This window comes from Nesoenas mayeri (genome assembly GCF_963082525.1).
Source record: "Nesoenas mayeri genome assembly, chromosome: 5".
Lineage (NCBI taxonomy): Eukaryota > Metazoa > Chordata > Aves > Columbiformes > Columbidae > Nesoenas > Nesoenas mayeri.
Genome location: NC_137548.1, coordinates 4262435 through 4283813, shown reverse-complemented (window position 1 = coordinate 4283813; position 21379 = coordinate 4262435). Strand labels below are relative to the sequence as shown.

Here is a 21379-nt window from a genome sequence, read left to right as displayed (position 1 = left end):
ATGTTTATTTCTAAACTTGGGGTTATTCTTGCTTCTCTCCGCCAGGTTTTTTCCAGAAAGTCCTTATTTTATTGAAGGTGTGTTGGACTTAGGAGCAGAGTTGAGACTTGCTTTCTGTACAGTGTTCCTGTGGCTGTGTAACTCATCGTCCTCAAATAACACACCACGGCAGGCTGTGTGCGACCCCTTGTATCCCCACAGCTTTCCTGCAAAAAAAAAAGTACTGCCCGTTCCCTGCCCTTAGTTCGTGCCGTTTCTTGTTCCTACAGAAACGCACACAACTTTGTGCATATTTATTCGGTTGCATCTTATTTCATCCAGACTGGTTGCTCGCTTTGCCAAGTCCCTTCTCTGAATTGCAGCCACATCTTCCCGAGTCCCTGCAGGCTCTTGTGGCTTCGTGTCACCCGCATCTCTGGTCAGCTTGGTCCTTCTTTAATACCCTCCAGAACATCCAGGAGGGTGGTGGGGCAACCAGACCCACAACAGACCCCCATCCGATGTGGCTTCGCAGTTCATCTCCCCTAATGTCACCTTTTTCTCTCCTTTCCATCTGTCTTCATGCTGAAGGAAAAGTGCCTTTTAGCTTTTTCCCAGCTCCTGGTATCTCCGGAGGAAGATGTAGACGCTTTGTTCCCTGCAGACTGCGTCCGTCCGTCTGTCCCTTCCCAGAGCACAGCTCGGGGCACACCAGGAGGGGGCTTTGGGTAGGGCTGGAGGGTTCAATTGTGAGTATGTCCATGGCTTAGCATGGTGTGCCATGCAGGCACTTCTGGAGATGTCCTGTGTATACATTGTCCTGTACATATATATATATTGTCGTGGTTGAGATGGACAAATGACATGGACCAAGTTCCTTCAAGATTGAAGTAATAAGGTGCCATTTATTGCTACAAGTGCATTTTTATACAATTCTACCAGTTCATGTGTCTTTTCACTATTGGTTACAAGTTACAGCACTAACATCTCATTGGTTAATTTTGCTATCATCCATGTTATTCTCCTATCCCCTTCTCTCTCACGGATACAGCTCCATACCTCTGGATACTCCTTTACTCCCATCCTTCTCAAGGGTAAATCTTAATATCTTCAAGGCTGATCTCTACTCCCATATTTTCTGTCAAGGATTCCACAGACCCGCTGCAGTTTCCCACAATAAATATATATATATATATCAGGGTAGATTGTTTTCCTTCTATATTTCTTCTACATTTCCCTGCCAGCACCCAGATATACATGTACCGGCCGATCCCCAGCATTTAATGCCTACAGGGGACAGTGTATGTGAGCAGCGTGGAAGTCCTTGCGTTGCTGCTCACATCAGACGCAGTGTTTGTGACAGCCGTGCCGTGACTTTGCAATTAGCTCTCGGTGATTAACGAATAGCTCCGTGGGTGGGTGACTCACTGCTCCATGGGGAGTGTTAGGAAGTTTGACTTTCTCATGACCATGAAATCACCTGAGATGACTTCACACCTCCTGGTTACATCTTCCCCATCGTAGCTCCCAAAATCAGGAGGTGGTCCAGCGAGGCTGATGCAAAGGCGAAGAAGGGATGCTCCAACGCTCTGCCTCTCTGCAAAGATTGGAGATGGGTTTTCTGAAGCGTTTATTGTCTAGGTGAAGTTGCATCTCTCTTCTGAAAGTATCCCTGTGGCTTTGCCGTCGGCACGGATGAGCACCAAAGGCAGATGTCCCCAGGGGACGTGGGATCAGGTCGACTTTTAATGTGTCGTCGCTAAAACGATGTGGTTTTGTGTTAGAATGAAACTGAGATTTGAGTCCGCCAGTCCCCGCACTCCCCACCTGCGCTGGGGACAGACGGCTTTTTGCTAATAGCTTTTAATGGGTTTTCTGCTAATAGCTTTTAGGTTTTTTTAAGCAGATTGATTTAAGAGACCTCTGGTTTTAGGACTGTTTAGGCTGTTGCGTGTCGGGACTTTGGGAAAACAGCGAAGTTCAGCCTGTCTGTGCTCGGTAACTGCTTTGCCTTTATGTTTGGTGTGGGGTTGATGACTTTTTGTGCAGCACTTGAGGAGCTTTCCCTGCAAGACGAATCCTGACCTGTGTCAGAGGACAGAGGGTGTGAGCAAAAAGCAGCATTTTGGGGCTATTTGCAGCACCTCTGCTCGGATGTGATGGGATTTGGGGCCAGCCCAGGCAGCAGGAGACTTCTGGCTCATGTAAGAATTGCCTTAGGGGACCAAACCAATGGTCCATCTTGCCCTTTCCCCTCCAGCGCTGAGGTTTGGGAAGAGGTGAGTGACGATCCTTGTCTTGCATCTGGCACTCAGCAGTGTGGGGCTTCATGGGCAGAGATGACCTTTACCATGGGGTGTCCCAGCAGTGGGACCATCCTCCTCACATCATCCCAACCCTTTCCAAAGCAAGTCTGGCCTCACACTTTGTGGTCAGAGCAGCCTAGAAAACCTCTGAGGTTGGCTACATTAGTGAAATTTATTGGACGTGACTGTGAAGGTTGTCCTCGTGGTGGCCTTGGGGATGGTGAGCAGAGCACCAGCACCCACAGCAGCCCCAGCCCAGCAGCAGAAGCACAGGGTGTTTGAAAATCCCTCCCAAAAATGATGGAAGCCCATATTCCTCCCACCTCCTTGGTGGGTACGTTGGACATTGGAACCCCATCAGGGTAACCTTGCTGCCAGCCACCCATCATTCCCCTCAGGCTCTCCTGCCATGGGACCTGTGGTCCACCAGCCACTCGACACGTACCCCTTTGTATGGACTTGAGAAGGATCAAAGAGAGGGGAAGTGTTGTAGTTAATTTCTATTTAGCCCCAAAAGAGACATTTCCTGAACCTTCACCTGCTCTCTCCATTCTGGGTGTGGGGTTTGGGGCTGAAATGCTGGTTTTTCACTGTTAGTACACCCAACGTGGGTTGAGAGAGGTCTCTGGGGTGTCTCGTTGATGGGGAAGGGGACAAGGACTAATGGACAATGGTGTTGCTGAGAGCAGAGCGCATGAGCTGGGTAGCCTGAGGCAGAGCTATTGTTGGCTTGTAGGTGCTAAATAAACCAGGTCCTGATTTGGCACAGCGTGTGAAGCCTTTAGGATGCAAAACAAAAGCATCATCATGTGTACAGTGGTGTGCTGCTGCACAGATATCCACAGGGACCCCAGCCTCCCTTGTGGGGTGTCACCGTGGGCCCACAAACCTGCAAAACTCTGAGCAGGCTGGAGAGGCTCATATCCCATTGCCTTCTCCATGTGGGGACAGCCCATCATGGGATCTGGTGGTGTTTTGCGTGTTGCAGAGGAAGGATCCCCCTCCCAGCTTCCTCCCTGTGAAACCACATTCGTGTCAGGAGGATTAAAGTATTTTGGGGTGCCCATCCAGCTGAACACAAGAGGTACCACACTGCAGATAATGACTGGGGAGGAAGAAGTCATTTCAGCTGGTGCATTTTGAGGCCTGTGGGACCATTGTTGATGGCACAAAAAAAAAACCCAAACCTTTTTATTTCTCTTTAAGCATCCACTTAAATTTTCAGCACTTACCATCTTCCTTTGTGCCATAAATCAGTGTCCGCTGTCTACAAAACGGCCATTTGCTCCTGCCATGCTGAACCCCACGGTTAGCTTCAGAAAAGGGCGGTGAGGAGCTTGCCTGTGCTTTGGGGTGACGCCGACTCCCTGTGTGGTGTCATGAGTTTGCACTGTCTACACATGCATGTTTGTCTCAAGGTGGCCAACCTGGTTTTTGGCCAACCCTTTATGTTGTTTTGTTAAGTCCCCCTTGCTAGGTCTGTATCCACCAAGGTTGGTGGGACCCTTTGTCCTGGCTGCAGCAAGCGCTGGGACAAGCTGGAATGGTTTTATCTTTGGTCTAACGCTGGTTTGAGCAATAGAGGTTGGATCAGAGAGGCTTCCTGGGTTAATTCATGGTGTCGCAGCTGCACCCAACCTCTGAGGATGTGTCCTCATCCAAGGGCTAGTTCCTCCTACCACCCCTATCCATAGGACTATGTCCTCCAAAGGGTCTGTGAAGTTCAGCAAGGTGTCTGAAGCAATGGTGGGGTGGTGGATGGCACCTAATCAACTCCTTGTGTTGCCGTGGATGTTCTCGCGTGTGGTTAAGCGGTGTCATGAACTAAACAGGAGCTTTCATCTCCTTACCTTTGTGCTGCAGATGTCCCAGCTTGGCTGAAGAGCCTCCGGCTGCACAAGTATGCTGCCCTCTTCTCGCAGATGACGTACGAGGAGATGATGGCCCTCACCGAATGCCAGCTCGAGGCACAAGTATGTCCCTCATCGGTCATAAAGGGATCAGCTGCAGTCCCAACTTTTGGTAGATGAGACACCTCCGACACCTCTTTCTAGGTCTTCAGGTGGAAGGTGTTTTGCCTGCAGGTGGTTGGGAAACAGAGAAAGGAAAATTGGGTCTTGGGAAGTGAAAAAAAAACACATTGTACCTGAAAAAGGCCTTGTCCCGGATTTCTTACTGGAGTCTCAGCATCAAAGTCCCATCACTGGGAGCTGCGCTTGGGTTTTTCTCCAGCTGGGATTAAGTTCAGGAGTTTCAGAGGCTGCAGGTCCCAACTGCTTTAAAGTTGGGGGGAGTTGGTGGCCAAGTGCCTTGTTGACCTTTGAAAAAGTCCCTGCTTCCACGTTTATCTCTGCATTATCCGCAGGGTGAAGAGGCCTGCTCAGCACATTTGCTTTCACTGTTTGAGATGTGTCAGGGAGGGACAGGTTATCTTCGGCAAGTCTCTAAGTGGCTTTTCGTACCCCCTTCTAATCCCTGCACTCAGATATTTGATTAATTTATATCAGCACTGCTCATGTAGGGAGGATTTGGGCTGAGCCAGCTGTCCTGTGGAAATGTTAACGCCAGGTTTTGTGCTGTTTTTCTTCTTTGCAGAACGTTACCAAAGGCGCAAGACACAAAATAGTCATCAGTATCCAAAAGCTAAAAGAGAGACAAAACCTACTCAAATCTTTAGAAAGGGTAAGTAATAGCAACCACTTTTGTGTTTCAAGAAACCAGGAATTAATTCTGGGGTGAAGAACTCTTCGGTTACACATGTTGTTGGGATCTTTTGCAGAGAAATCTGTTGTTGGCTTTGCCATGTCTGAATGGTGTGTCAAGCACGTCTGTACCAGATGCAGATTGTATTTGGGGCTGTATTTGGTCCTAATCCATCTCCGGCACTCAGGCAGCTGGTTAAACCCTGAGGCACTGGGACAAGTCCTGGCCAGCTCCATGGTGCTCAGGACCACCTGAACTTGGGGTGCTGGAGGGCACCAGCCCAGCGACACCAGTAGGAAGGTGGTTCCCCATCCTCTGAACCAAGGTGCAGGATCAGCTCCAGCCACAGCAGCCACTGTGGTCCGCTCTGCTACTGGAGATATCCCGAAATAAATGGGATATCCTGGTGTCTGTCAGGTCAAGGGCCATTGTGCTTTTCCGGAGCATCATCTGGGCAATCTGTCCCTGAATAAAAAGCCAAATACCCATGGCAGTGTCTGAATAACAACTTGAATTTCCAAGGAGAACAAATAGAAACTTCTTTGTCCCTTCAACAAAAGCTTAAACTCTGCAGAAATGGCTGTCAGAGAAGCAGCAGCACCACAGGCTGGCTGGGAGCAGCTCACCCAACCTCTCGCTATTTATTATCGCAATATTATATTATATTTAATTGCACTGTCTTCAAACAGCAACTTGTAGAGCCTCCCACTAGGGGCTTTTAAATACTCATGTGGTGTGTTGCTATTTATTGGTGTTTTCGTTACCTCACTGCTTCACTATTTATTTATAACATGGGATTGTACTCGGAGCAAGGCAGGAGCTAATAAAGCCATATTTACCTCCGTATATTAATAATAACTATTAAATCCAAGAGACAACCCACTGGATTGAGCTGGCCTCGGCAATGTGTTTTCCAGGCGATTGCTCGGCTTCTTCCCCCGCTTCTCCGCCGGGGTTTTGAAATATGGTATTGATTGACTGGGGTGGTGCGGGAGCTTAAGCCCAGCTCAGCTGACACAACCAGCCACGCACACCGTAAAATAAGGGAGAGAGGTGGCAGGGGCTGCTTTTGAGCACTGGTGGGTTGAATTTGGGCTGTGGGACCACGTCCTGCTTTGCTGGGGCTCAGAGCTGCCCGTGAGCTGCTTTACTTGGGAGGAGACGTTTCTGCTTTTTCCGGGCTTCCCATCCAATTTTTTTTTTTCATTTGCTAAACAAGAGCATATGTAGGACTTGATTTTTTTGGGGCAGTGTCTGGCTGTTCAAACATCGCTGCTTTCTTGGAAAGAGCTGCTCCACCCCTCTCTGTTGGTTAGCAGGGCAGGATTTTTTTCCCCGAAAATAGTGCCCAGCAGACTGATGCCAGGTCTTTGAGAGAAGTGCAGCTAAGACATCCAAGAACGAGCTGGGGGGTGCAGCAGGAATTAGGCTGAGCCACATGTCAGGGCTTTGGCTGGCTCGCTCACAGCCTGTGCACCCACTTTGTGTCTCTCCCCTTGGCGCAGCCAAGACTCACCCCAAATCTGCCCCTTCCCAAGCAGCATCCCATGAGTCAGACCTGCAGGAGCCTGCGATGAGCTGTTCTGGTCCAGGCTGCATTAAGAACAAAATGCAACTATTTGCCATCAGATTTTCAATGTATGAGAAGGATCTGACCGTGGAAGGGGATGATCTGCACTCATAACGAAGAGCGAGGCTGGGGCTGTACCCAAATCCTCTCCCTCCCGGGTGGACCTCTGAATATTTTTGCTATATGGATGTGTTTTATAGATGTATGTCTATATATATAAGGATATCAGTGATAGAGCAAGAGGAAATGGCCTCACGTTGCACCAGGGGAAGTTTAGATGGGATATTTGGAACGATTTCTTCCCCAAAGGGCTGTCGGGCATTAGAACAGGTGGAGTCACCATCCCTGGAGGGGTTGAACAGGCACATAAATGAGGTTCTGAGGGACATGGGGTAGTGCCAGGGGTGGGTTACGGTTGGACTCCATGAACGTCCAACCAAAATGGTTCTATGATTCTATAAGTTCACCTGCAGCTTCATGGTCTCCCATTCTGCGTCCGACCACAACCTGCTCTGCTCCTCTCCTTTCCCCTCTGCATCCACCCTTCCAGTCTGTCCCAGTGTGGACGGGCATGTCCCCACTTTGCTGCTGCAGGATGTGTTCCTGCATCCCAGTGTGGTCCTGGGCTTTCAGTCGGTGGTGGCAGGGGATAAGGATACTGTCACAGGCTCTTTGGGGCAGGGCAGTTAATGGAGAGCCAAGCTTGAAGGCAGTGCTGGGAGCTGGACACAAGCCCATATTAAAACACAGAACTGAAAATAAATAGGGCTGAAATATCACAATTATGGGATTGCTGGGGAAGGAACAAGATACCCCTGGTCTGGGCAGGCTCAGTCACTCTCATGGGGTTCCCATCTTCCTGGTGCAAATTTGGAAATGCTGAATCACAGAATGTTAGGGATTGGAAGGGACCTCAAAAGATCATCTGATTCATCATGAAGCTGCATTATTGCTGGTTTTGGGTCCCGGTGCTTGACGGGGCAAAATTATCTCTGGGGATTGAGGTCTGAAGACATCCATGGATAATGAGGCACAGTCCGTGCAGCAGCTCCATGCTCTGGATTCAACCTTGTGCTCTTGGTGAATGAAACGTGGGTGTTGAATATGGAGCCCCATGGGGTCCTGGGGCAGGAGTGAGGCCATCGGCTTTGCTGGGGACTTTCGGGGGGAATCTGGTTCGCAGGTGATGTCCTGTTGTCCCTGCAGAGACAAACTCTCTCCGCTTGAATCCACAGGACATTCTGGAAGGTGGCAACTTGCGCGTCCCACTGCAGGAACTACACCAAATGATCCTCACCCCCATCAAAGCCTACTCTTCCCAAAACTCCAGCACGGAGGAGCACAGCCGGGACGCGGATTCGCATCACCCCTCCTCCCTGATCGGCTCCGACAGCCAAGGCTCCGACTGCAAGGACTCTGCCGCGGGGGGGATGCAGCAGCACCATTTACCAGGATGCGAGGGGGAATCGGGGGGGGCCCCTTTGCCCGAAGGTGACCTGCCCGGCCAGTTCACCAGAGTGATGGGGAAAGGTGAGCGACTGTCACTTCTTCTTCATGTCCCTGCTAGGGACAGCTGCTTCAGGGCACGGTGCCCTTCCCGGAGGTGCTGCAAGCCACAGGCATAGATCATAGATCAGTTTGGGTTGGAAAGGACCTTCCCAGCTCCCCCAGTGCCCCCCCTGCCATGAGCAGGGACATCTTCACCAGCTCAGGTTGCTCAGAGCCCCGTCCAGCCTGGCCTGGGATGTCTCCAGGGATGGTTCAGCCACCACCTCTCTGGCCAACCTGGGCCAGGCTCTCACCACCCTCAGGGCCAACCATTTCTTCCTCATGTCCAGCCTGAATCTCCCTCCTTTAGTTTAAAACCATCACCCCTTGTCCCATCACAATAGGCCCTGCTAAAAAGTCCGTCCCCATCTTTCTCATAGACCCCTTTTTTTAGGCTGCAGTAAGATCTCCCCAGAGTGTGAGTGGGGAGATGGGCAGTGATTTTGGGGGAGAAGCAGTGATGGACAGGCTGCCTTGCCCCAGGTTAGGGACAGGTAGCATCCTCTCTTTTCCCATTCAGAGCCCTGGGGACATCCTGCCAGTCCACAGGTGTTTTCAGCAGCATCCCTCGAGCTTGCTGTGGCAGTGGTGCATGGGCTGGACATGAGCCATCCTGAGTGCAAATCACCTGGGTCCAAGCCCCTTTTTAAGCCCCAGTTTAGATACAGGACATTTAAAATGCTCAGGTGCCATTCCATGCCTGGTGCAGGGTGCATAGCCTTGCATCAGGATTAACACGCTGGGAGGTGCACAGGAGTGATGTGAGGTAGGGACCAACATCCTGTGCCATATACAGGGCTCTTCTAGTAAATTTGTGTGAGCTTGGATGTGTCCCAACAGTTGTCAGTGGCACTTACGGTGTCGGTACTGGCCACGTGGAGGGACATCTGCCTGGTGAAGAGGGGAGTCTTGTCTGCAGGGTTTGCACAGGAGACCAGGAGCAGAAAGAAACTCATTGGGATGCCACAAAGAATCACAGAATCACAGAGTGATTGGGGTTGAAGGGACCTCTGTAGATCCCCCAGTCCAACCCCCCTGCTCACGCAGGGTCACAGAGCAGATCACACAGGTGGGTCCGGGCGGGTTTGAATGTCTCAGAGCAGGAGACTCCACACCCGCTCTGGGCAGCCTGGGCCAGGCTCTGGCACCTCCCAGCAAACAAGTTTCTGCTCATGTTCAGATGGAGCCTCCTGTGTTTCAGTCTGTGCCCGTTGCCCCTCACCCTGGCGCTGGGCACCACTGAACAGAGTCTGGTCCATCCTCTGACACCCACCCTGAGATATTGATCCCATTGATCAGATCCCTCTCAGCTTCTCTTCTCCAGCTGAACAGCCCCAGCTCTCTCAGTGTCTCCTCATCACAAAGATGCTCCAGACCCCTCAGCATCTTTGTGTCCCTCCCATGGACTCTCTCCAGTAGTTCCTTGTCCTTCTTAAACTGGAGAGCCCAGAACTGGACACACAACTCCAGATGTGGCCTCACCAGGGTGGAGTAGAGGGAGATATCAGTCCTGTCGCAATTTCAGCCTGTTTTTGCAAAAAATAGATGTGTTGTTTTCTATATAAAATGTTGGTGCAGAATTTCTCACCAGCTAATGGAGTGCATGCACAGACAAACGTGGGTTTCTGGCCCCATTTCCAACCCGCTGATGAATTCGGCCCATGACAAACGCCTCCATCACGCACAGAGCTGTACGTACAGCACAAACCTTGCCAGGACGAGGTGTCCTGGACCGCAAGGCATCCATGGCCAGGGGTTACGACAGGAGACAATAATTTCTTTGTGAAATCATTTCCACTTGCTTTTATGGCACCGATTCCAAAAGAGGTTAAAATCCATCAGAAAAGGTGGGAATCCATTTGCAGCAGGTTTTGGCCATAGGAGCAGGAGCTCGAGCCAGCGGTGCCTTTGGTGTATTGTAATTAGGAAAAGAGAATAATCCTATGCCCCTGATTTGCTCAGGTCTAATTTTGGTGAGTCCAGCAATGTTCTCTGGATTTACACCAGTGTAACAGAGAACAAAATCTGGCCCTAAATATAGGACGGCACAGCAGGAATTGGGGAAGGGTGTTTTTCTCTCACTGATGAAAAGAACTGCCCATGGGAGAAGGGAAATGGGATGTCCAAGGCCTTTGTTGGACCCCCAGACATCAACCCAGTGCCCCCGTGCCCATTTCTCTTTCTTTTGTTTTTCAGTATGCACACAACTTCTAGTTTCCCGACCCGATGAAGAGAATATAAGTTCCTATTTACAGCTCATAGACAAATGTCTAATCCATGAGGTGAGTCGTGATGGATCATCTGAAACTGTTGTTCTCATCACTTAGAAACTGTTTCCAAAGTGTCTGTTTATGTCAACCTTTTGGTTTCTAACACAAATATTTTTTGGGGGTATTAATAGTAATTCCGACAGAACAGGGCTGGAACCGGGCGGTAGCTCCAAAGCGGTGGATGGAAATGTTGCTTTCCCTAGCGCTTGCTTAACTGCCAAGACCCGGAGCTGGGAAATTCATCTGGCTTGTGATGGTCTGGTCAGCAGCTGGATGACAGGAAAAGTCCCGGGGTGAACGTGCAGACAGCGCCGGCGATCCCTTGGCATTGCGACCTCCTGTTTGCAGCACGTGGTCCTGGGATTTTTGCGACGGGGGCATCCGTTTCAGCTCCCGGTGATGGTTCGGGATGGCCGAGGCTGTGCCACGGGGCTCCTGGCCAGTGACGAGGAGGGGTGGCCGGCGTCCCCGGTGTCCCACAGCGTTTTGTGCCTGTGCCGGCTGCACCTGGAAGAACAAGCTGCTTCTCATCGCCTGCCCATATGGCAGCGGTCAGGAGGAGATTGCACACCCTCTCACAGGAGCTGCAGGCTTTACATGTCTCTCAGTTATTTGTTTATTAAAAAATACGCTGTCAAAGCACAGAGAAATCTCCAGAGAGGGCTGGTGGCTGCAAACCCCAGAATGTGGTGCACGATGTGTGGGAGAGGAGAGGAGAGGAGAGGAGAGGAGAGGAGAGGAGAGGAGAGGAGAGGAGAGGAGAGGAGAGGAGAGGAGAGGAGAGGAGAGGAGAGGAGAGGAGAGGAGAGGAGAGGAGAGGAGAGGAGAGGAGAGGAGCCGCTCACAGCCCCTTTCCTTGCAGCTGAAGCCGGTTCCTGAGCTGTTTGTGCAAAGGTTTGATCCGTGTGTCTCTGCAGTGCAGAGCACAGGGGATCTCAAACCGAGGTGAAATAGCTGGATACCAGCCAAGGGAGGAGCGAGGATGGTGGGAGCAGATGCCCGGGGCTGGAGAGCGAAGCCAGGAGGACACAGAGCTGCGGGGGGGCTCGTTTGGCAGGAGCGCCTGGGACAGACGTGGTGACACCACGTCACCCCAGCCTGTGTCCCCGACCACCGTCTGCACCAGCTCCGGTGTAATCAGCATCAGGAAAGAACGTCCCCTCTGCAGGGGGTTCACAGCAATCAAGTCAGGCACTAATTAGCCTCCAGATTGTCCTCCAGAGACCTCCCCTCCACCAGTGACACAGAGACACAGGGTGTCTAAAGTTAGCGGTGGCGGGCACGTGGGTGTCCCCGTAACCCACCCCGCCTCCCTGGAGGTCTGGGGCGTTCTGGGAAGACATCTGTCCCCTGTTTGGGTGACCTTCACTGGGAGCCTGGGTGGGTGACCCCGGGTGACATCCCATGAAAACTGTGGATGCCAGGAACAGAGCCGAGCTCTGCCCAGCGCCAGGAGGGGCGACAGGACATGGGATGCCGAGGAGCAGCTCTGCTTTCCAAATCCCAGCATTTTCCAACCCTGGTGGCGCTTGCTAGAGCCACATCCGGGTGACAGGTGTCACCACAGAGCAGGGACCAGCCATCGAACCCCACGGGGAGCTACACTCGCATCCCCACAGCAAGCAGGGAACTGGGGCTCCAAGGGGCAGCAGGGAGGCTGCCCAGGGGAGTCGCAGCCTCGGGGACAAAGTTGGGCCATCGCCTTGGGACACAGGGGACGCTGCCAGAGCAATTTATCCACCTGGGATTAATAAATCCTTGAGCAAGACCAGAGTTTCCCTCTGGACTTACTCTTCACATGCACACCCATATACACATCCCTGCTCGCTTCGTCCAGTAAAATATTCATGTTTCCTTTTTTTTTTGGGGCAGGCGTTTACAGATATCCAGAAGAAGCGGCTGCTGTCATGGAAACAGCAGGTGCAGAAACTCTTTCGGTCTTTCCCTCGGAAATCCCTCTTGGAGCTGTCAGGCTATCGGCAGCAGAGGAGGTACATTGGATTTCGGGAGGGGAAGGATGGATGCAGCAGCTGGAGGGGAACCGGCAAGAGCATCTTGAGTGGGACCAGTGTCTCCCAACAGGGCGGGATGGATCCTGCCAGGGTCAGAGCTGTGTTTTGGGCAGGATCATGGTTGGAAAAGCTTTGGCCATGAAATCTCAGCCGTTGTGTGTGTGGTCAGAGTTGTCCCCACCGATTCCCACCGCGTCTCCCCTGGCTCTGGACCCAGCGCTTCCCAGCTGTGCAGCGTATCCCCAGCACTGGGCAGCCAGCTCTGCCCTTTGCTAATTACATCAGCACTGGAGATTGACCAAAAAGCTGTCAACTGGCAAAAAAATAAGGCCTGAAGCCTGCAGAGGGTGCAGAGCCAGGAGGGCTGTGGTCAGAAAACCTGGGGGGATGTGTTGTGAACACCGTGTTTGGTCACTTCTGAAGTAACACTGGGTTTTGAGTGATCCTAGAAAGCGTTTGGGTTACGGCAAGAAGAGATATTTTTAGATTCGCTTTTAGCAACAGCGTCAGCCTTTGGTTTTGTTCCACTAAGGCTGTTCTATTGCAGCCTTGTGCAAGTTCTTTTCTTCTCAAAAAGAAAGCAGTTTGGTGGTAACTGGGAGCATTAGGTGGTAACTGGGAGACTTGAGAGGTAACTGGGAGCATTGGGACAGCTGGGGTGTGAGTTCAGAAGGAGCATATGCAGAGCCAGTGTTCCCCAGTGCCGTGAAATGAAATATTTTGGGATGGAGAAAAACAAGCAGTTTCAATGCTCATGGCAGGTTCAGAAGCAGAACAGACAAGAGCAGAGGTTTTTGATGGACCCATTTGCTCCTGGCCAGCACCGGAGCAGCAGTTTGGCTGCTCATCCGGGTCTGAAACAATCCCAGTCCCTTTCCGGGGTCGCCCGGGATGCTCCCGGGTTTCGCTGCTGCTTTTGGGTGGTTTGCATTTTCTTCTGCTCCTGGGAAACTGCGGGTGAGGACGGAGCACGTGGCCGGTTCTGCTTTTCTCTTGGGGACTTAATGGCAAGAGCATTTTTTGGACGAGGTTTAAAGAAACCCCGTCATGCTTCTGCCTAATAAATTAATCCAGTTTTGGGATCCCAGTGTGTTAATGTTGTCTGAAGCACGTTTGCAGCCACCCGCCCAAGCGGGATTGATGAAGGCTGGGAGGAAGATGAGCAGAAGTGTCTGGGAGGGTGATGAAGTGCTGGAGAAGGGCAGGGGGGACAGGGAGCATAAAAGGAACTGCAGCGGTGGATTTGCAGAGTGCTCGTGCCCTTAAAACCCTCTGCTTTTAAGTGGAAAAATCCCCATGGGGAGGGATGGCAGCGTGTGTGGCCATCCCCAAAGAGGAGGAAAGATGGTTTTGTGTCCTGAGATGGGTGACTGAGGACGTTTGTGGCCACACGGTCTCAGGTCTGGATGGTTTTCCTCTGAGCACAGGGAGGTGGGTGAAGGTTTGTGGTGCTGAGATGGAAACAGGTGCAGAGCATGAACGTGCCTTTCGCTCAGCCCCTCTCTAGGGAATCTTGGACTTGTTAGGTCATTTTAACCTGGTTTTACCGAACTTGAGAAATCTCAGAGAGGACCAAGTTCATCAAATGAACCTTCTGCAAGGGAAGAAGGTCCAACCCTTCAAGCATCCTCAGTAAAAAAAATCCAACATCGCGAGCTGAACCTTAAGCAGACACTAGAGAACGCACACAGGAGAGATCTCTTTTGTTCAGCTCAAAGGCATGATGAGTTTAAGTCAACACCCAAGAGATCAGATGTCACTAGCTCACCCAGGAGTTACCTCTGTTATTTTAGTTTGCATTAAGAACAGATCCATTTTGCAGGAGTAAAATACATTTTTTAAAAAATAATGTGAATCTGAGAACTGCAGAAGGGCAGGAAGGTGACTGGTAGATGGGAAGAACGGCAGAACGGAAGGAGTTGCTGTGATGTGCCCGAACCTCCTTCCCACCACACATGTAGGATGGAGGGACATCAGCAGTGGGCTGGAAGGGTTGGGTCAGGAGCAGAGCTTCTGGGGAACCCACGGGCTTGGGGTCTGGGACATAGAATCATCGAATTACAGAATCATCTGGTTGGAAGAGACCCTCAAGATCATCGAGTCCAACCATTAACCCACCCCTGGCACTAACCCGTGTCCCTGAGAACCTCATCTCTGCGTGTCTTCAGCCCCTCCAGGGATGGTGACTCCAGCACTGCCCTGGGCAGCCTGTTCCAATGCCCGACAGCCCCTTCTTTGGGGAAGAAATTGTTCCCAAGATCCAACCTCAACGTCCCCTGGTGCAACTAGGGGTGGCGAGCGTCAATACGTGCCATTGGGGTGGTGACCATCAGTCCGTCTCACCCTCGGTGTTTTCTCTCTCCGCAGCCGAGGCTTTGGCCAGTCCAACTCCTTACCGACAGCCGGATCAGCCGGGGCAGGACTGGGACGGCGAAACCCCCGCCAGTTCCAGCTCCCGTCCCGCAACCTCCCCACGGCCCGGCTGGGGCTGCTGGGTCCCAGTGGGCTGCTGGGCACCCCCCAGCGCAGCCCGGCCGCCAGCCCCGCCATCCTCAAGCAAGGCAGACAGGTTGGTTGGCATTCACCATCTCTCCAGCTTTTCCATCCCTATAAGCTTCCTTAGCTTTTTCTCCCTTTTTTTTTTCTCCCTTCCCCTTTTGTTTTTGTTTTATTCTTTAGTTCAAGTCAAGCAAGTGAAAGGAATTTAATCCATGCATCTGGGTGCGGAAAAGGGACCGGCAGGACGGGGGCAAACCAGGAGGCGGAGAGGGGAGAGATGAGCCCAAGATATTATAATATCACGGCACGGAAGCCTGTTTTACATCCCTGTGTGTTTTCTTGTTTCCTTCCCGCAGAACCTCTGGTTTGCCAACCCTGGGGGCAGCAACAGCATGCCCAGCCGGAGCCACAGCTCGGTGCAAAGGACGCGCTCGCTGCCGGTCCACACCTCCCCGCAGACCATGCTGATGTTTCAGCAGCCAGGTAGGAAGCAGAAATTGGATTTTCGCTTATCTGCAGCCCAGTATGACAAAAGGAGGCTGTGTGAAAGGAGCCGCACTCCTGCACCCTGTTAGCCATGCTTGCAGCAGCGGCTGTCACAGCCTGAGCCGGGTGTCTGAGACACTGCTTGGGTTACTGGGATGATTGAACCGGAGACATCACTGGAGGGATTTTTGACCTGATAATACAAGGGGCAGTGGGTTCAAACTGGAACATAGGAGGTTCCACTTAAATATGAGAAGAAACTTCTTTACTTTGAGGTGCCAGAGCCTGGCCCAGGCTGCCCAGAGCGGGTGTGGAGTCTCCTTCTCTGAGACATTCAAACCCGCCTGGACCCACCTGTGTGATCTGCTCTGTGACCCTGCGTGAGCAGGGGGGTTGGACTGGATGATCTCCAGAGGTCCCTTCCAATCCAAACCATTCTGTGATTCTGTGATGTAACATCTTGGCCCTATATATAAAATGCCGACACCGTTCTAGCTTGCTTGTGGGTTTCGTGTCAGGTGGGGAAGGCAGTAGCTCTTCTGTCACCTTTCCTGCTGCTGGCACGGAGGGGCTGCCTTCTTGCACTTGAGGGAAATTCATTTCACAACGCACATGAAAGGAAATGTTGCCATGTCGGTGTTTCCTCCCAAAAAAGCAAAAATATGGTCACATAAATAGGAGCATTTTCTGATTTGGAGCAGTTCCTGCTGAACCTGACCCTGAACCTGGAGCATCTGTCCCATGAGGACATTCATGTTTTTTTCTCTGTGTATCCCTTCATAGAATCACAGGATGGTTTGGGTTGAAGGGACCTTCCCAGCTCCCCCATTGCCCCCCCTGCCATGAGCAGGGACATCTTCACCAGCTCAGGTTGCTCAGAGCCCCGTCCAGCCTGGCCTGGGATGTCTCCAGGGATGGTTCAGCCACCACCTCTCTGGCCAACCTGGGCCAGGCTCTCACCACCCTCAGGGACAACAATTTCTTCCTCATGTCCAGCCTGAATCTCCCTCCTTTAGTTTAAAACCATCACACCTTGTCCTATCGCAACAGGCCCTGCTCAAAAGTCTGTCCCCATCTTTCTTATCAGCCCCTTTTAAGTACAGAAAGGCTGCAATAAGGTGTTGCCAGCGCCTTCTCTTCATTAGCCTTTAAATGTGCTTTTTTTTACCAACTCACTTACCATAACAATTTATACCGCAGGACAGGGATTTACACCCCCCTAGAAAACTAAACCTCATCCATAAGCTTCCAGCATGGTTCCAGCTTGGCAGCTCCCCTTGCATCGCCAGCCTGCAGTGTTTTAGCTGCATAATTTAGGTGGCAAATGTCCTGTACAGCAAAAGCAGTGTCTGTTCTTGAGTACTGATTAAACACCAGGACAAGGGCACATTTCTGCAGGCGCTGAAGGAGAATTAATAGGTTTCTTTTTGCGTGTTAGCCTGTGGTGAATCAGAACGTCGGAGGATTAGGGAGACGAAGATGCAGACCAAGTCGCGAGGAAAATAAGCAATAATGTGGGGTTGGGCTCCCAAAATACTTCTCCTTGGGCTGTGGGGACCTCAGCCCTCCTGGACCTCATCCTGTGCAGCTGGTGGCCAGCGGGAGATGTTGTCCATCAGTGGCAGCAGCTGTATTTGCAAAGCTTTTTGCTGCAAAGGGGAGGGTGTTTTGGTGCTGTAGAATCAGTCCTGGGCATCGCAGCAAACCAGACTTAGTGCTCTGCCTTTTTTTATGCTCACCCCCTACCCGGGGACGTGGCAGCAGGGATACGGGCGACCAAGCGGCGGCCAAACCGGCCAGGGAAGAGCCATCCAGCCGCTCTGCCGGTCTGTGCTGCCATCCCCCGTCCGAGCGTCGCCCTGCCTGCGCGCTGCCTGCACGGGCAGCTCCCGGCCCCGCTGCGCCCGGCGGCTGCTCCAGCATTTTAGACACATGGGGGATCTTTGCAGGGCCTGTGCAAGGGCAGGGGGTCCTGTCGCGGTTGAGACGGACAAACGACATGGACCAAGTTCTTTCAAGATGAAAGTAATAGATGCCATTTATTGCTAGAAGTGCATTTTTATACAGTTCTACCAGTTCATATGTCTTTTCACTATTGGTTACAAGTTACAGCACTAACATCTCATTGGCTAATTTTTCTATCATCCATGTTATTCTTCTATCCCCTTCTCTCTCACGGGTACATCTCTCCTCTCTCCAGATACTCCTTTACTCCCATCCTTCTCAAGGGTAAATCTTAATATCTCAAGGCTGATCTCTACTCCCATATTTTCTGTCAAGGATTCCACAGACCCGCTGCAGTTTCCCACAGGGTCCCGCTCTCACCCCAGCTCCCCCGCAGCATCTCTAACATGGACCCCTCATTTTCATCCACCTTCCACATTGACTCTCCACAGACTTAGCGATAAGGAAAAGGGGTATGATGACTATTTTTTGCAAGCGTCCCTTGCCGGAGGTGATTGCCTTGGGAAGCAAAGCACTTGCCATAGTCCGGCCACGCGGTCAGACCCTCCTGGGGCATCTTTCGGGTGGTTTCCTACCCCACATGCACCCACAGGCTGGGGATGCAGGAGGCAGGAAGGATCCCCTGACCAAGGTCTCTTGTCCCTTTGTCCCCGCAGAGTTCCAGGTGCCGGTGACAGAACCTGACATCAACAACAGGCTGGAGTCCCTGTGCCTGAGCATGACGGAGCACGCGCTCAGCGGTGAGCACTCCCTCCTCCTGGGGCTCTTCCAGCACGTCCACGCCGCCTCCGCCGAGCCCCCCGCCCCCCCAAAAAGCTGGGACAGGCTGTGGCTGTGAGGGGACGGGACGGCGGCGGGGCTGGATGCAGGGATGCTCCCGGCGATGCTCCCAAGGGAAGCTGGACGGGGACATTGGCTTCTCTCGGTGAGGCAGCTGGGGCAGAGGGGTGAAACCCAACACAGCACCCAGCACTAGTGGAGTCCGTGCTTATTCGCCACTAGTTAGCTTGCTAATAATAATTAGTATTAGCTCGCTAATCTGTTACTAGTTTCTTGATAAAGCCCTTGCCACCGGAGCGCTCGGGGGGTTCACAGGCTTTGGAGGATTTTTACCCTTCTGCCACCAGTGTCCTCCGTTTGACGGGGGGTGCGGGAGCCCCGAGGCCGAAGGCTAAAAGCCTGCTGGGCGCTGTGCCGGGCGCTGTGCCGTGGGTGCCGGCGGCGTGAGCGGGCACGGGGAGGGAGGATGAGGCAGAAAAACAGGCAGGGAAGCTTGAAAAGGCAGCGGCAGCGAGACGGAGAGGCGAGCACGACAAAAATCACCAGCACCGCAAGCACTCGCTGCCCATGCGCTGGACCCCAAAACACGGACGATGACCCCTTGGCGATGGAGTGAGTGTGGCCTCCAGCATCACCTCCCGAAAAACCAGCTGTGGTCTCGCCCCCGGCAATCCCCGCACTGCGCCGAACAGCTGAGAACGGGATCCTTCAGGGAGGATGGTGCTGCCGGGTCACAGCACCGGCGCAGCTCCCTGCAGCGATGCCACAGCCTGCCCCGGGGACAGGGACACCAGAGCAAGGACTGCAAGCGGCAGCGGCGCCCTGGCAGTGCCACCGCAGCGTCCCCGGCCGGGAAAACAAGGACACTTGTGTCACCCGAAGCGTTTCTGCAGCGTGTGCCCAGCGAGGCTTAGCTGTCTTGTTCCTCCGCAGGGTACTGTTCCTCCGAGTTATTTTTTCCAGGTCGCATACCCCAAGCCTCTCCAAACCGGTCGTGCTATAAATAGCTCTTAAAATAATAAACCTTTCGGGGGAGAAAAAAAAAAAAGGCGTAACAAACCTGTTTGTTTTTAGTCTTAAGGAGGGAGGTGGTGGTGGTGATGCCCTGGGTAGCGTAACAGGGGGTGCTCTGTTCGGGGCTGCCCCCCCCACCGCCGCTCTCCACCCTGGATATGGGGGTTTGGGTTGGGGACTAGGGGTGGTCGGGGCTGATAAAGGGCTGGAGGGTTGGAAACGCCGTTTGGGATGTTGATTTCTGGCCCCAAAAGAGCTGCTGGTGCTGGGGAGGGTGAAGGAAGGGGGGCTGCTGGCAGCAGGGTCATTGGTGCGTTTTTGGGATGGGTCGTGGACCCCTCGCTCCTGGGCTGGGGGCTGTGGCTGGACGTGTCCCTGCTGTCACAGGACATTGGGGACAGGGGCGCTTGGGGGGCAGAAACAACCCCTGGGGGCTTTTTTTCCTGCCATTATCATCCTCAGTTGGAGGATAATTTTGCATCTTGTGCAGCGCGGGCGTTGCAGGGCTGGGTTTGCTGGGGGGCGAGGTCCCCCCCAGCACCAGCTCCATCACCTCACCTGGGCAGTGGGTCCTGAACTTGTCCCACTGTGGGGGAGTCCCAGACTCGCACCCACCTTGCAGCGAGTCCAGGCTGCCCAGAAACGCCCCCAGCTCCTGGGACAGGGACGTGGAGTGGTGTTGGGACAGGGACTCTGGGGGGCTGCCGTGGGGACAGACAGTGGCACAAAGACACCAACAGAGAACTGACACCCCAAAACCCTTCTGCACACCGTCGGGGAGGTGGCGGGAGGGGGACGGCCCCGTGGTGCCACCTCACCGCAAGAACCGTGACTTGGGGATGCTCTGGGGGTCCATTCTCCCAAACTGGGGGGTACCGGCCGCTCACCAGGGTCTGTTCCTAATCCTCTTTTTCCCCTTGCAGATGGTGTCGACCGAACCTCCACGATCTAGAAGGCGTCGCGGCGGGGACGCTGGCCGGGAGAACAACAACTGCTGCGGGTCCAGCGGCGAGGTCGGGGCTTCCGGGAGCCTCAGCGAGCGCTTTGCATCCTTTCTCCTCTCTTTCCTCTTTCTCTCTCTCTCTCTCTCTCCTGTTTTAATTTCGTGAATGTGTAGATTGTCCTTGTGAACATATCATTAGACTTTGGAATTTGTGTTGTCATTTATTACATCCATGCTAAGGGGGGGTTGGGGCAAACAAAAATATCAGTGATGATGATGATGATGATGATGATGCAAACGCATGGGGAGGGTGTGGGGGATGCGGCAGGAGAGTGCTGACAATGGGGGTTCACCGGAGCGCCGTGGGCAAACCCTGTTTCTGGACAAGGATACAAATTAATATCAAATATCATATGGGTGCGTGTGACCAAAAAAAACAAACCCCTTTGGGGGATTTGCCTGTCCCACCGGAGCCTTCGGGGCCAGGGGTCCCATCCTTTGAGTTTCGCTGTGTTGCGAGCCCACATTTAAAATAAAATAAAATAAAATAACCCCCAAATTTCCTTTCAGTTTAGCCAAGAGCATCCGCAGGTTTGAGGCAGCGTTGTGACAGGGCAGCGGATTGGGGGTGACACCTGCGGGTGCGGGGGTCGGTCCCCCCATCCCTGCGGCCCCCATGCATGTTGGGGTTGAGGGATGGGGGGGACATCTCGCCCAGCGGGGGGTCCCGGGGGATGTCGGCAAAGCGGGGGGACGTTGGGTGAGTTTCTGTGTCTCTTGTCTTGCCTGCGTGGGTACCGGGAAGATGCTGCATGCGTGGCTTTACACATCTCCCCCCCGCCTGCCCAAACCCAGCAATGAGGGACTTTTCCAGCCCTGCGGTGACCGAGAAGGGATGAAGGAGGTTTGGGAGTCAGCGTGCAGATTTATTTAGCCAAATAACATTTTTTAAAAAATAAAAAACAAGCCCTAAAGGGCAGCAAAACGCAGCTTCACGGCGTCATTTTCTCAGTATTAAACATACGCCGAGGAGGAGATGTAGTTGGCAGCGGCTCGGCTGCTCCTCGCCTGTCGCTGCTTTTTATAACAGGGAGCTAAATTTGGTTCGAGGGCATTAAGCAGGTAAATCCGACGCGGCGCTGCTCAAGCCTGGGCTCAAAGCAACACTGGGGCTGGAAAGGCGTCGCACCCGCAGCGATGCTCACAGAACCACACAGAATCACAGTGTCAGGGATTGGAAGGGACCTCGAAACATCATCCAGTCCAATCCCTCTGCTCCGCTGGGCCCGGTGCTAACGTAATAA

At 52.8% G+C, this 21379-nt stretch overlaps 1 protein-coding gene across 2 annotated transcripts in view; it reads left to right on the top strand.

Moving 5' to 3' along the window:
* SAMD4A (sterile alpha motif domain containing 4A) overlaps positions 1 to 20084 on the top strand; it is a gene marked incomplete at its 3' end in the record, with an annotated part of 105046 nt that extends 84962 nt beyond the window's left edge. For both annotated transcript variants that reach the window (XM_080345879.1, XM_080345878.1), the window contains 9 exons: positions 4149 to 4258; positions 4881 to 4967; positions 7794 to 8088; positions 10303 to 10388; positions 12249 to 12367; positions 14756 to 14957; positions 15244 to 15370; positions 17995 to 18078; positions 20056 to 20084. In XM_080345879.1, the coding sequence (XP_080202005.1) occupies positions 4149 to 4258; positions 4881 to 4967; positions 7794 to 8088; positions 10303 to 10388; positions 12249 to 12367; positions 14756 to 14957; positions 15244 to 15370; positions 17995 to 18078; positions 20056 to 20084 (1139 nt within the window). The remainder of the gene's footprint in view (positions 1 to 4148; positions 4259 to 4880; positions 4968 to 7793; positions 8089 to 10302; positions 10389 to 12248; positions 12368 to 14755; positions 14958 to 15243; positions 15371 to 17994; positions 18079 to 20055) is intronic.
* Between the last annotated feature and the right edge of the window lie 1295 nt (positions 20085 to 21379).